Source organism: Panicum virgatum, chromosome 3K (assembly GCF_016808335.1).
Source record: "Panicum virgatum strain AP13 chromosome 3K, P.virgatum_v5, whole genome shotgun sequence".
Lineage (NCBI taxonomy): Eukaryota > Viridiplantae > Streptophyta > Magnoliopsida > Poales > Poaceae > Panicum > Panicum virgatum.
Genome location: NC_053138.1, coordinates 26,506,389 through 26,518,340, shown reverse-complemented (window position 1 = coordinate 26,518,340; position 11,952 = coordinate 26,506,389). Strand labels below are relative to the sequence as shown.

Below are 11,952 nucleotides of genomic sequence, written 5' to 3'. Positions count from 1 at the left end.
GGGACGCAAATGAGAAGGCTGCCCTCAAGGGGAGGATCACCGAGCTGGAGAGGGTTCACGCTAAAATGGGTGAACTCGAGCAGGTCTTCACCGAGGTCGCCTCACGAGCCGATGGAGTGTACCAAGAGTACAAGAAGGCTCTTGCTGCTCTTGACGCGGAGCCTTTACCCTTGCCTGAGCCGGCCGAAGGTTCCCTGGTCATCCTTCAGCTCTTGGATTGGATGATGTCTGAGTTTGAGGGCCTCAGTGAGGTGATGAGCGTTGCAAATGACAACGCGGCCTCTGTTTCCTTCGAGGGGCTTGTTGGAAACCTTCTTCGCGCCGGCGCAGTTGATCTTGCCCGACTGGAGGGTTTTCAGTATGTCCCCTACGAAGGTTTGGCTGAGGAGGTGGCAAAGATTCAGGAGGTGAAGGTTGCGTTATTTGAACAATTCTGGGAACCTTCGGGCAAGGTCGCCGTTCGGACTCTGGCAGCCGCTGCTACTGAGGTAGGGTTGGTTCCAGCAACCGTTCATTTTTCTTCTGCTTGTTTTTGATTCGGTTCGTCTATTTTGGGTAGGGGTCGACTCCTGATCAGCCTTCGGAGGACAATCGAATGTCCGAGGCTCGCAGGTCTCCTTCGGGGAATGACGCCGGTGGTTCGTCGGGGGCTCAGGTCTAGAGATTAGTTTGTAGTTTACTTTGGTAGTTTCTGGCACTTGGTCTGTAAATATTCCCATGGTGCAGGATATGAACAATGCTATGGTATTGATGAGCTGGGAGGCTTTCAGCCTTGCTCGTCATGGATGCAGCGTGGTAGAATATTTATGCTGGTCCGGTCGAAATTCATTGTAATATGTTTTGCTCTTTCGTCTGAATGTGACCTTCGCAATTGCCTTTAACGTGGCTTCTTATTGCGTATCCTTCGGGTTCCCTTTCTGTGTGCATCCTTCAAGATGCCTGAGATGTCCTTCGGGTGTTTTGATTTGTGCATCCGACGAGATGCTTTGTTATGTGCATCCTTCGAGGTGTTGTTTCTGTGCATCCTTCGAGGTGCCTTGTTATGTGCATCCTTCGAGGTGTTGTGTTTTGTGCATCCTTCGAGATGCCTTGTTATGTGCATCCTTCGAGGTGCTGTGTTTTGTGCATCCTTCGAGGTGCCTTGTTATGTGCATCCTTCGAGGTGCTGTGTTTTGTCCATCCTTCGAGATGTCTTGTTATGTTCATCCTTCGAGGCGACGCTCGTTAGGGTTTTGTTTTTTTTTGGAAAAACATCTCCCCCTTCCTAACGAGTTGTTGCCTGGAGGCAGTTTATGTAGAAAGGGGAGTTCTCTTTTGTGGAACCTTAATAGATTATTTGCTTACCACCGAGGCAACGCGCAGAAATTTCGTATTTTTGGAAAAACGTCTCCCCCCTTTCTTGCGCGTTGTTGTCTTCGGGGGGTTTTGTTCTTTTTGTTTCGTGTGGATCGAGTGATTGATGCCAAGGGGTTGGATGGAAAAACGTCTCCCCCCTTTCTGGCATCCATGTTTCGATCGTTCCGAGGGGATTTTTCTTTTTGTTTTGTGCCGAAGGTCTTTTGGTTCGGTTCATTTTAAAAGTCGAAGCCCCCCTTTTTTGTTGAAGTTTTTTTGTTTCCGCCTTTTTGAAAGGTCGAAGCCCCTTGGCGTTCTTTTTGCTCTTTTTGTGCCTTTTTTATCGAAGGTTATTTGTTTCGGACCTTTTGAAGGTCTTAGCCCTTTGGCGTTCGTTTTGGGCTTGTTGTGCCTTTTGTGCCGAAGGTTTTTTGGTTCGGACCTTTTATAACGTCGAAGCCCCTTGGCGTTCGTTTTGCACTTGTTGTGCCTTTTGTGCCGAAGGTTTTTTGGTTCGAACCTTTTATAAGGTCGAAGCCCCTTGGCGTTCGTTTTGCACTTTTTTGACTTTAGTGCCGAAGGTTTTTTTGTTTCGGACCTTTAATATGTCGAAGCCCTTTGGCGTTCGTTTTGAACTTATTGTGCCTTTTGTGCCGAAGCTTTTTGGTTCGGACCTTTTATAAGGTCGAAGCCCCTTGGCGTTCGTTTTGCACTTGTTGTGCCTTTTGTGTCGAAGGTTTTTTCGTTCGGACCTTTTATAAGGTCGAAGCCCCTTGGCGTTCGTTTTGCACTTTTTTTGACTTTAGTGCCGAAGGTTTTTTGGTTCGGACCTTTAATATGTCGAACCCCTTTGGTGTTCGTTTTGAACTTATTATGCCTTTTGTGCCGAAGGTTTTTTGGTTCGGACCTATTATAAGGTCGAAGCCCCTTGGCGTTCATTTTGCACTTTTTGTGCCTTTAGTGCCGAAGGTTTTTTGGTTCAGACCTTTAAAAGGCCAAAGTCCCTTGGCGTTCGTTTTGCACTTATTGTGACTTTGGTGCCGAAGGTTTTTTGGTTCGGACCTTTTGAAAGGTCGAAGCCCCTTGGCGTTCGTTTTGCACTTATTGTGCCTTTTATGCCGAAGGTTTTTTGGTTCGGACCTTTTGAAAGGTCGAAGTCCCTTGGCGTTCGTTTTGCACTTATTGTGCCTTTTGTGCCGAATGTTTTTTGGTTCGGACCTTTTGAAAAGTCGAAGCCCCTTGGCATTCGTTTTGCACTTATTGTGCCTTTTATGCCGAAGGTTTTTTGGTTCGGACCTTTTGAAAGGTCGAAGCCCCTTGGCGTTCGTTTTGATAAGTATGCAAAGTTTGCGGATTCTGCATACTTTGCTAACTTACTGTCTTATGCAGCATGTAGATGCTAGCCGAAGCTTGCCATTTGGGCTGCTTAGGCGAAAGTGATTTTTTGTTTGGGGGAATTCATTGTATTGAAATGGTTTACAATGGGTCCACCTCGTCAAAAACCTCACCTCTGGTGTGGAGTTTCCCCCCTGTGAGGAAAAGAGTACGGCCCTTTTACAATGTAAAAAGAACTGAAAATATCTGCAAAGGTCCGCAATCGCTTATAGTTTCGCGATGCGGCCTTTTCACAAGCTTAAATGTAGTACTTTTTAAGGCTGTCCGCATTCCAAGGATGCTGCAGTTCATTGCCTTCGGCGTCAGATAGGTGATATGACCCTGGCCTGTTGCTCTTGATTACTAGGAATGGTCCTTCCCACTTGGCTTTCTTTTTAGGACCCAGTCTCCGACTGTGATGCTCTTTTTCACGACCTTCTTGTCCCTCCACTTCGTGGTTTCTTGTTGATACTTTTCTTCGTTTTTCGAAGCTTGTAGGATGTCTAGCTCCATGAGGTCTTTGTCATCCGAGGGGATGGCCTCAACTTGGTGGGTGACCCTTAGGCTTCGGTTTTTGAGCTCCTCTGGTGTCATTGCTTCGGCACCGTAGAGTAGCATGAATGGGGTGAACTTGGTTGTTCTTGATTCTAAGGTGTTGTGGGACCAGATGACCTTCAGGAGTTCATCAGCCCATTTGCCCTTTTTCTGATCAAACAGGCACTTTTTGATGCTGCCGAAGATGATGCCATTGGCCCTTTCAACGGCCCCGTTGGATTGCGGGTGGTACACTGAGGCAAAGATTACCTTCGTGCCCACACTGTAGCAGAATTCTCTAAAGGGCTGTGAATCAAATTGTTTGCCGTTGTCGACAGTGATCTCCCTTGGGACCCCGAACCTGCAGATGATGTTCTCCCAGAAGAATTTTCTGATTGTTTCTGATGTGGTGTTGATGAGTGGCTTGGCCTCGATCCACTTTGTGAAATACTCAACAGCAACTGCTGCGTACTTGTAATTGCCCTGAGCTGTGGGTAGAGGTCCAACTAGGTCAATTCCCCATCTTTGAAGAGGCCAGATCGGAGGTATCAGCTGAGTTGACTCCAAAGGTTTAGAGGACTTCGGGCCCATCATTTGGCATGCTTGGTATGTTTTCACTATGTGCTGAGCGTCCTTCAGCGCCGTTGGCCAGAAGAATCCTTGCCTAAAGGCTTTGAAGACAAGTTGTCTGAAGCCAATGTGTGATCCACAAAACCCGGAGTGAATTTTCTTGAGGGGTTCGATTCCTTCGGTTGTCGAGATGCACTTTAACCATGGGCTGGTGACACCTGACTTGAACAACTCTCCCTCAGAGATGATATAGCCCCCCACTCTCTGGAACATTTTTTCTCCTCTTTCTCATTTGTCAGCTCGATGTTTCCCCGAAGGTACTCCATTATAGGTCTTCTCCAATCTTCGACTGAGATTACTGAAACTTATTTTTCATTTTTCGGCTTGACCGAAGGTTCTGTGATTTCTTCGAAAAATACACCCGAGGGTAATTGTTCCTTTCTAGATGTTGCTTTTGTCAGTTTGTCAGCTTCGTCGTTCATGTGCCTCGGGATATGGACGATGTCGAAGCCCTTGAAATGCTTCTCCATGGCTCTGACGGCATCGAGGTACTCGATTAGTGCTGGTTTTCTTGCCTCTGCGTCTTTTTCGACGTGGTCTCTAACAACCTTCGAATATGTTCTGACTATAAAATTTTGATGGCCAAGGGCTTTCATTTTGCGAAGGCCCAGGAGCAAGGCTTCATACTCGGTGGTGTTGTTGGTTGATGATTCGAGGTTGCCGAAGCTTGGCTGTGCTACGTATCTTGTTTTTGTTCCCGAAGGAGATTCTATGATTGCAGCAATTCCCGCTCCTTCATTGCACCAGGCCCCGTCGCAGTGCATGATCCAGGTTTCAGCCTAATGTTCCTCCTTGAAGATTGGGGATGTCCATTCGGCAATGAAGTCTGCCAATACTTGTGACTTGATGGCTGTTCTTCTCTCGAAGTCTATGTGGAACTCAGAGAGTTCCGAAGCCCATTTAGCAATCCTGACTGAGGCCTCTCTGTTGTTGAACAAGTCATGCAGAGGTTGATCTGTAACTACGATTATCTTGTGAGCTTCGAAATAGTGTCGAAGCTTCCGTGCAGACATGACTACAGCATATGCAATTTTCTCTAGCTCTGAGTACATGAGCTTCGAGCATGCAAGAGCTTCGGATACGAAGTAAACAGGTGGCTGCTTCTTTTTTCCCTCGATTTCTCTCTCGAGTACGAGCGCTGCACAGACAGCATAGTAGGATGCTGCGATGTACAGGAGCAACACATCCTTCGGGTCAGGCGAGGTCATTTTGACCATGTTCTGGAGATGGTTTTTGAGTTCCTGAAGGGCTTCGCTTTGCTCGAGGCCCCACTCGAATTTATTTGCATTGTGAAGGACCTTGAAGAATGGTACGCTTCGGTCAGCGGAGCGAGGGATAAATCTGTTTAGGGCTGCTATCCGCCCTGTGAGCTTCTGTACGTCCCTGATGGACTTGGGCTCCTCCATGTTCCAGAGAGCTTTTACTTTGTCAGGATTTGCTTCGATGCCTTTGGTGGACACGAGGCATCCAAGCACCTTTCCTTTGTGAACTCCAAAGATGCACTTGTTGGGGTTCAAGGACATCCCTGCTTTTCTTAGGCTTGCGAAGGTTTCATCCAGGTCTGCCACATGGTTACTTCTTATTGAACTGGTTACTACAATATCATCAACGTAAGCCAGAACATTTCTTCCGAGTTGGTGCTCTAGGACCACCGAAGGCATTCTTGAAAAAGACTGTCCTGCATTTTTCAATCCTTCGGGCATCCTCACGAAGCAGTAGGTGCCGAAGGGGGTTATGAAACTTGTTTTTTCTTCGTCTTCTTTCCTCATCCAAATCTGATGGTATCCGGAGAAACAATCCAGCAGAGACATCAGTTGACTGTTTGCCGCATCATCGACGACTCTGTCGATTCTTGGCAGCGGGAAAGTCATCCTTTGGGCAGGCTTTATTGAGGTCAGTGAAATCGATGCACATGCGCCACTTGCCATTCTTCTTTTTGACCGGCACGGTGTTTGCCAGCCATGTTGGGTATTTGACTTCTCGAATAACATTTGCATCTAGCAGTCTCTGGACTTCGGCCTTGACTGCTGCGACTTTTTCCTCTGCTATTTTGCGAAGCTTCTGCTTCTTTGGCTTGATGTTTGGGTTGATGTCCAAGCGATGCTCAATGATATCTCTGCTGACGCCCTGTAGGTCACTGGCGGACCATGCAAAAACATCTTGATTCTTGAGGAACTCAAGAAGCTCTTTTTCTTCCTCATGCTCGAGGGTTGCATTGATGATTACCATTTTATCGGGTAGATGTACGTCAAGGGGGACCTTCTTGACTTCGCAGTCTTCCTCGAAGGTTGCTTTCTCATGATCTCTCTACTGCTCTTTGAAGGTAGCAGACTTGGATTCAGTCTAAAGGTTGTGGATATTTTCTAGCCTGGGGTGTATCCCCGCTCTATGTCCCGCGCAAGCTGCTGGTCCCCGCGGACGGTGATGACCCCCCGCGGGAGCTGGAATCTTCATGCACAAGTACAATTGATGAACGATAGCTTCTAACTTGTTGATTGTCCCCCTTCCTAGGATTGCGCGGTATGGGTAGGGCATCTCTACCACATCGAAGGTGATGTGCTCTGTTCTTGCGTTGGCCGTCTCTCCGAAGGACACAGCGAGCGACAATTTGCCGATTGTGTTCACTCTCTTTCCTCCGAAACCCATTAAAGGGATATCCGAAGGCTGAAGCAGGCTTCGGTCGATGCCCATCTTGTCGAAGGAGTCGGAAAAAATGATGTCTGCAGAGCTGCCAGTGTCAACCAGTATCTTGCCAATCCTCCAGCCCTGAATGTTTGCCCCGATGACAAGAGCATCTGTGTGTGGGTAGCTGATGAGGTTGACATCTTCTTCGGAGAAGGTGATCGGAGAGTGTGACCACTGGGTTCTCTTGGTTGGACCTTCGGAGACGATGCAATGGACTTGCCTGAAGTAGTCTCTGCACTGTCTCTTGTTCTCGAAGTCCAGGGTGGATCCTCCGGAGATGGGCATGATCATTCCGATGGTTGGTAGTGCCGCGGGTTGACCATTTGTGGTTTGGTTTTCTTGTTTTGGTGGGTGGGCTGGGGGTGGTGGTAGCTTCTCTTGTGTTGGTTGAGCTTGGGTGGTGGGTTGACTGGGTTGTGTTTGTGGGTTTGGCTGCGGCTGCCAGTTGTGGTTGTAGTTGTAGTTGAACATGGGTGGGCGGTATGCTTGGGTAAATGGGGGGGGTGGAACGAACGAAGGTTGTGTGTACTGTATTTGTTGAGGACCTTGTGGAGTCTGAGGCCATGTAGTGTGACCAACTAGCATGGCTTTTTTCTCGGACTCCATTTTGTCAAGGGTCTTTTTCTTCTCCGGGCACTGGTTTGTTCTGTGGTCGGAGTCAGACCCGTGGAAGTGACAGAAGAATTTTTTGGGCTCGCATGAAGGTCCACGACCTCGGACCCTTCCTCTGCCGCGACCTCTGCCCCGTGCTCCGGACGAAGATTGCTTGTCGTTTGATTCCTTAGGTTCTGACTCTGGCGGTATCATAAAGGGATCAAAGGCTATCTGATCCTCATCATCGTGCGAAGGTTCCAGAGGTAGGATGAGCTGCTGAGCTGGCTTCTCTTGCTGCCATGTTTGCTGATTGTATTTTTCTACCTGATGCATGATTATTCTTTGCTCGACCCTTCTGCGGTGGTCGGCGTCTGACTTCGCGTACTTCTCTGCTTTTGTATAGAGCTCCTCCAGGGTCCTCGGGGGCTCTCTTGTGAGATGAGAAGCAAGCTGGCCAGGCAGGAGACCTTCGATGCATTTCTCGATTGCATTTCTCGATTGCATCCTTCTCTGGGAAGTTTGGGATTTGAGCCTTCTTCTGAACGAACCTCCGAAAATAGTCATAGAGAGGCTCATGGTCGTGCTGTGGGCACTTGAAGTCTTTGACAGTGTTGGTATTTAGCCTTCTGAATCCCTGAAAGTCCTGGAGGAGCCTGCCTTTCAGCTGGTACCAGTTGTTGATTGATTGTGGGGGAAGGTATGAGTACCAGTTGGCCACAGACCCTTCGCAGGCCATGACGAAGGACTTGGCCATGGTTGAGTCGTCACCTCCGGCCGAAGTGATGGTTGCTTCGTAGGCCATGAGGAACTAGGTTGGATTAGTTGTTGCATTGCACTTGGGGAGCTGTGTAGGCTTGTAGCCGGGCGGCCATGAAGTTCGCTGCAGAGCGATTGAGAGTGGCGAGGTCGGGTCATATGGGAGGTTGACCGGTGGTGGCCTTCGGTCTTCATTGTGAGCGAAGGTTGTCTGGTGGATGATGTGGTCTTGGGCCCACCTCTCCGGGGACGTAACCGATTTGGTTTTCCGATTGAGTCATACCCGGTCACGCCTCGCCGTGATCTTTTCCGGGCCCGCACGCCGAGGCCAGACTCCACACCTCTATAAATAGCGCCGCAGACGCCTTCGCCCTTGAACCTAACTCGACGCCGTCTCCTCCACCCGCGCGAACCCTAGCTCGGGTGCCACTGCCGCCATTGGAGCTTGGTCCGAGCTCGGGTCACTGCCAACCAATCTCCTCGCCGCCACTCTTCGCAATTGGAGCCATCCTGGAGATTCATGCCGCGGTAAGGAACCCCGTGGACCACTTGTTCCCCTTCACCTTTCCTCTGCGCACACCCGCGTCCTCGCCGACGTTCCGTACAGCCGTTCATCACTGCACACCCATGCCCGACCTCCATCTCACTTAGCAGAGCCCCCCAGTGCACTCCCAGTGTCGCGCACAATCTTTTCGTCCAGGTGTTGAGCGAAATCGCGACCGGAATCGCTTAATCACGCATCTCCGGCGAGTTCCGCCGCCGCTCGCCGTCGCCTCCGCCGCGCGTCGGCACCCGCACCACCGCTCTGCCGCGCCCGTTTCTCCCTGGCCGTCCGATTCAGATCGGATGGACCCGATCTTATCCGAGCCAAGTCAAACCCGGGAAGTGACCGGTCAACCCTTGCCATCTTGCAAAAGAAACCCTCGGTTCTTCGAAAATCAACCCTCAGTCCATATCTATTCAAAAGGAATTCCAAATCAAACCAAAACTTTTTGCTTAAGCCCCTGATCTCTTCAGAAATCTAACCCGCTGTCCTAGCCCTGCAGTTTTGAATGCTAGCCCCTGCGTATAGGGTTTTATTATGTTTTAGTCCCCGGTTTCTTCAGATCTAGCCCCTGAAAGCTCTGTTTCTTGTTTTATCCTTTAGTGTGCTCTTTTTAAAGCCTTCCTCTTGTTTGATGTATTGTTCTTAGTTGTTCTTGTTGTTTGCTTTGTATGGTTGCTCGTTGATTGTTACGAGTAGAAGGATCGCTGTTTGAAGATTGAAGAATCAAGATTTTCAAGTGAGCCAGAGTTGAAGAGCAGTAAGAGTAGCTTTTCGTTGGAGAAAGGCAAGTGACCCTAACTATCTTTCTTTCTATGCTTATTTACAAGAGTATTATGATGATTTAATTGGAACATGGAGAACCACCCAAGAAAACAGTACAACCACAATACTATATGGCTCTGGTCTTGGCTGATTAATTATAGACTCTAGCTTGTGACAATCTTACCGAAAGGGCAAGAGGGGATGCATCGATGGGGTATAGCTCGGTCCTCTTGGGGCAATTGGTATTGTTTAATGGTCCTTTGGCAAGGTACCACCTCATTAGGATAGTGTTATGACCGCTTTGACTTGAAACCTTAGCGGATTGTCATAGGTTAGGGAATCTTTGTAAAGGCCTCATAGCGTCCCTATGCAATCACACCTCGGAAGTGTGGTATTGTGCCTAGCTAGCACATTGCGTGGTTGGGTTCAAAGTTCTTCGGAACTTTTACGCGAATTGTGGTGAAAGTGTACAACCTCTGCAGAGTTAAAACTAACCGGTTAGCCGTGCTCATGGTCAAGAGCGTCTTGGACCCTCACATGATTAATAAACTTAAAGATGGATTTAAATTATTTTCTGATTATTTCTTGTGGCCTTGCTGAGTACCAACTATAAGTGTACTCACCCTTGCTTACTACTGCTCAGAAGAGAAAGGTTGCTGTGAAGCCTTTTGAAGATGATGCTGAGTTCTAGGCGTACGCAACCCCAGTCGATTGCCTGTGAAGTTTGGAGCCTTCGTTTCTAGGATAAGCTGTATAACTCTAATAGTCTTTTATTTGTTTTAGTTCTCTTTTTCATGATACTGTTACTGATTATTCACTTATAATGTCTCTATATGTATGAAACTTGATCCTGGCATACATATAGTTATGCATTTGGTTTTTTCTTAAAACCGGGTGTGACAGAAGTGGTATCAGAGCTGTATCGACTGTAGGACGTAAGCCTAGATAGCAATGGCCATGTTCTAAGGTTTCTTTTGATATCAAATCTATTCCTGCTTGTTCTTTGACCCCCTCCATTGAATATTCTCTCTCCTTAACTATTTTCTTTTCTCAATCAACCTTGACAATCTTTTCTCACCTATCTATCTTATCATTTGCACTTTCTCATTTGCAAATGTAAAAAAAATCTTAAACTTTCTTTTGTCCTATTGTCCTCTTGATAAATTTTCTTTTTGATAATCAATTCTTGGTCAATTACCCTTTGTTGTTTCTCAACACCCTTAATCCTTCCGTTTATTCTTCTCTCTCCTGGACACTCCTTGATTTTCCTTAAAAATTATCTTTGTTGATATATCTTTCTTTTTTTTATTTTATCGAGCTTTCTCCGTTGAGCCTCTCCTCTTCTTTTCAAATAAATATCATTTTGATTCATCCCTTGACTTTTGATTCCAAAGTATCTCTTCTGATTCAAAAATACTTAGATGATCCGTGCCACATATCCTAATGCATGTCCAAGTTATCTGAAGAATGGAGCTACTAGTTCATCATAAGGAGTCAAGTCGAAGCAGTTGGAAACTGTACCACCTGCTAACATTTCTACTCATGTTGGACGAATAACTCAGAGCACCACCAAAGAATCAAGCCTAAGCAAGACTGTGACACTCTCACTACTAATGCAATCACGACGGTGGAGTCAACGCTGGACAAGCTAAAAGAAGCACGTGCCATCAATGTTGAAGCTGGAAGAGATAACCATGCTTAGGATGACCCCTTCTAACCCTATTAGCAACGTTTAGCATCGTTCCTTAAACTGTGTTGACTGGTGAAATTTTGTGTTTGCATGATGATGCTTGACTTTATGACCATGTCTGATTCATTTCTTTGTAATGATTGTTGGTGTGTTGTCGGTCTTCTACCTACAATGACATCAGTTGCCTAGATGGGTTCTTCTTTTATACCTCTCCCTCCTTGCTATCCTCTGTCTTTCTACCTAATCCTTTGGATGTCAAGAAGGAAGTTTATGACAACGCTGACAGCAATAGTAGAATCCTCCAAGCATCTGAAGCGGTTAATAGATGAAGCAAGTTGAAGCCAAGAATGACCTCTTTTCCTTTCTGTTACCTCCAGATGGCAAGTCCCAACAGAAATCGAGAAGATAGAGCCAATAAAGAAGACCTCAACATTTCAGCACAAATTCAAGGAGCACAAGTGATGGTTTCAATCAGGGTCAATATCCAACAGCATGTCACAAAGCAAGCCTCATTTCCTAGGAGCCACAACCCTGATAACTGTAATAATCAAGTCCCAACTGGTCTGCCAGCGTTCGATAAAGAGGAGCTGTTAGCTATGCAAGCTCGTGTCTTACAAGGAAGGTTGCAGCCTAATATAGCATCACCTCAAAGCATGGAGTTGACCAAAGCAAAGATTCCTACCGGTCCAGTGAAGAGGCAAGTTGCTGAAGCATGGAACCGCCAAAGAAATAAGAGAAGTCGTGGAACACCAGAGCTAGAAAGGGAAATACAACATAAAGATATTAAGACTCCAGGAATATGTCAATGTTGTGAGCATTATGGTCGTCCATGTCTCCAGGAAGGAGATAGCTTAATGACAGCTGAAGCAAGACAACGTTACCATTCAGCAATCAACAGGAAGTTATCCACCCAAGATCCAATCCTAGAAGGAGCCGCCCAAGAAGAAGATAGTACTCGGATTATAAACCTTGAGGATTGGAGTATCACTTTCAAAGAATTTCAGCCTAAAAGAAGCAAATAGTCCAAGAAACCAGTTAGTAAAGC

The 11,952-nt window shown here is 47.1% G+C and overlaps 1 protein-coding gene across 1 annotated transcript; it reads left to right on the top strand.

Annotated features, from left to right (window-relative positions):
- The first annotated feature begins 209 nt into the window (after positions 1-209).
- On the top strand, positions 210-809 carry LOC120698701. The gene is made up of 2 exons (XM_039982412.1): positions 210-488; positions 560-809. Exons 1-2 carry the CDS (start codon positions 222-224, stop codon positions 659-661), a joined length of 369 nt encoding a protein of 122 aa, XP_039838346.1. The 5' UTR covers positions 210-221; the 3' UTR covers positions 662-809.
- Positions 810-11,952: the final 11,143 nt, after the last annotated feature.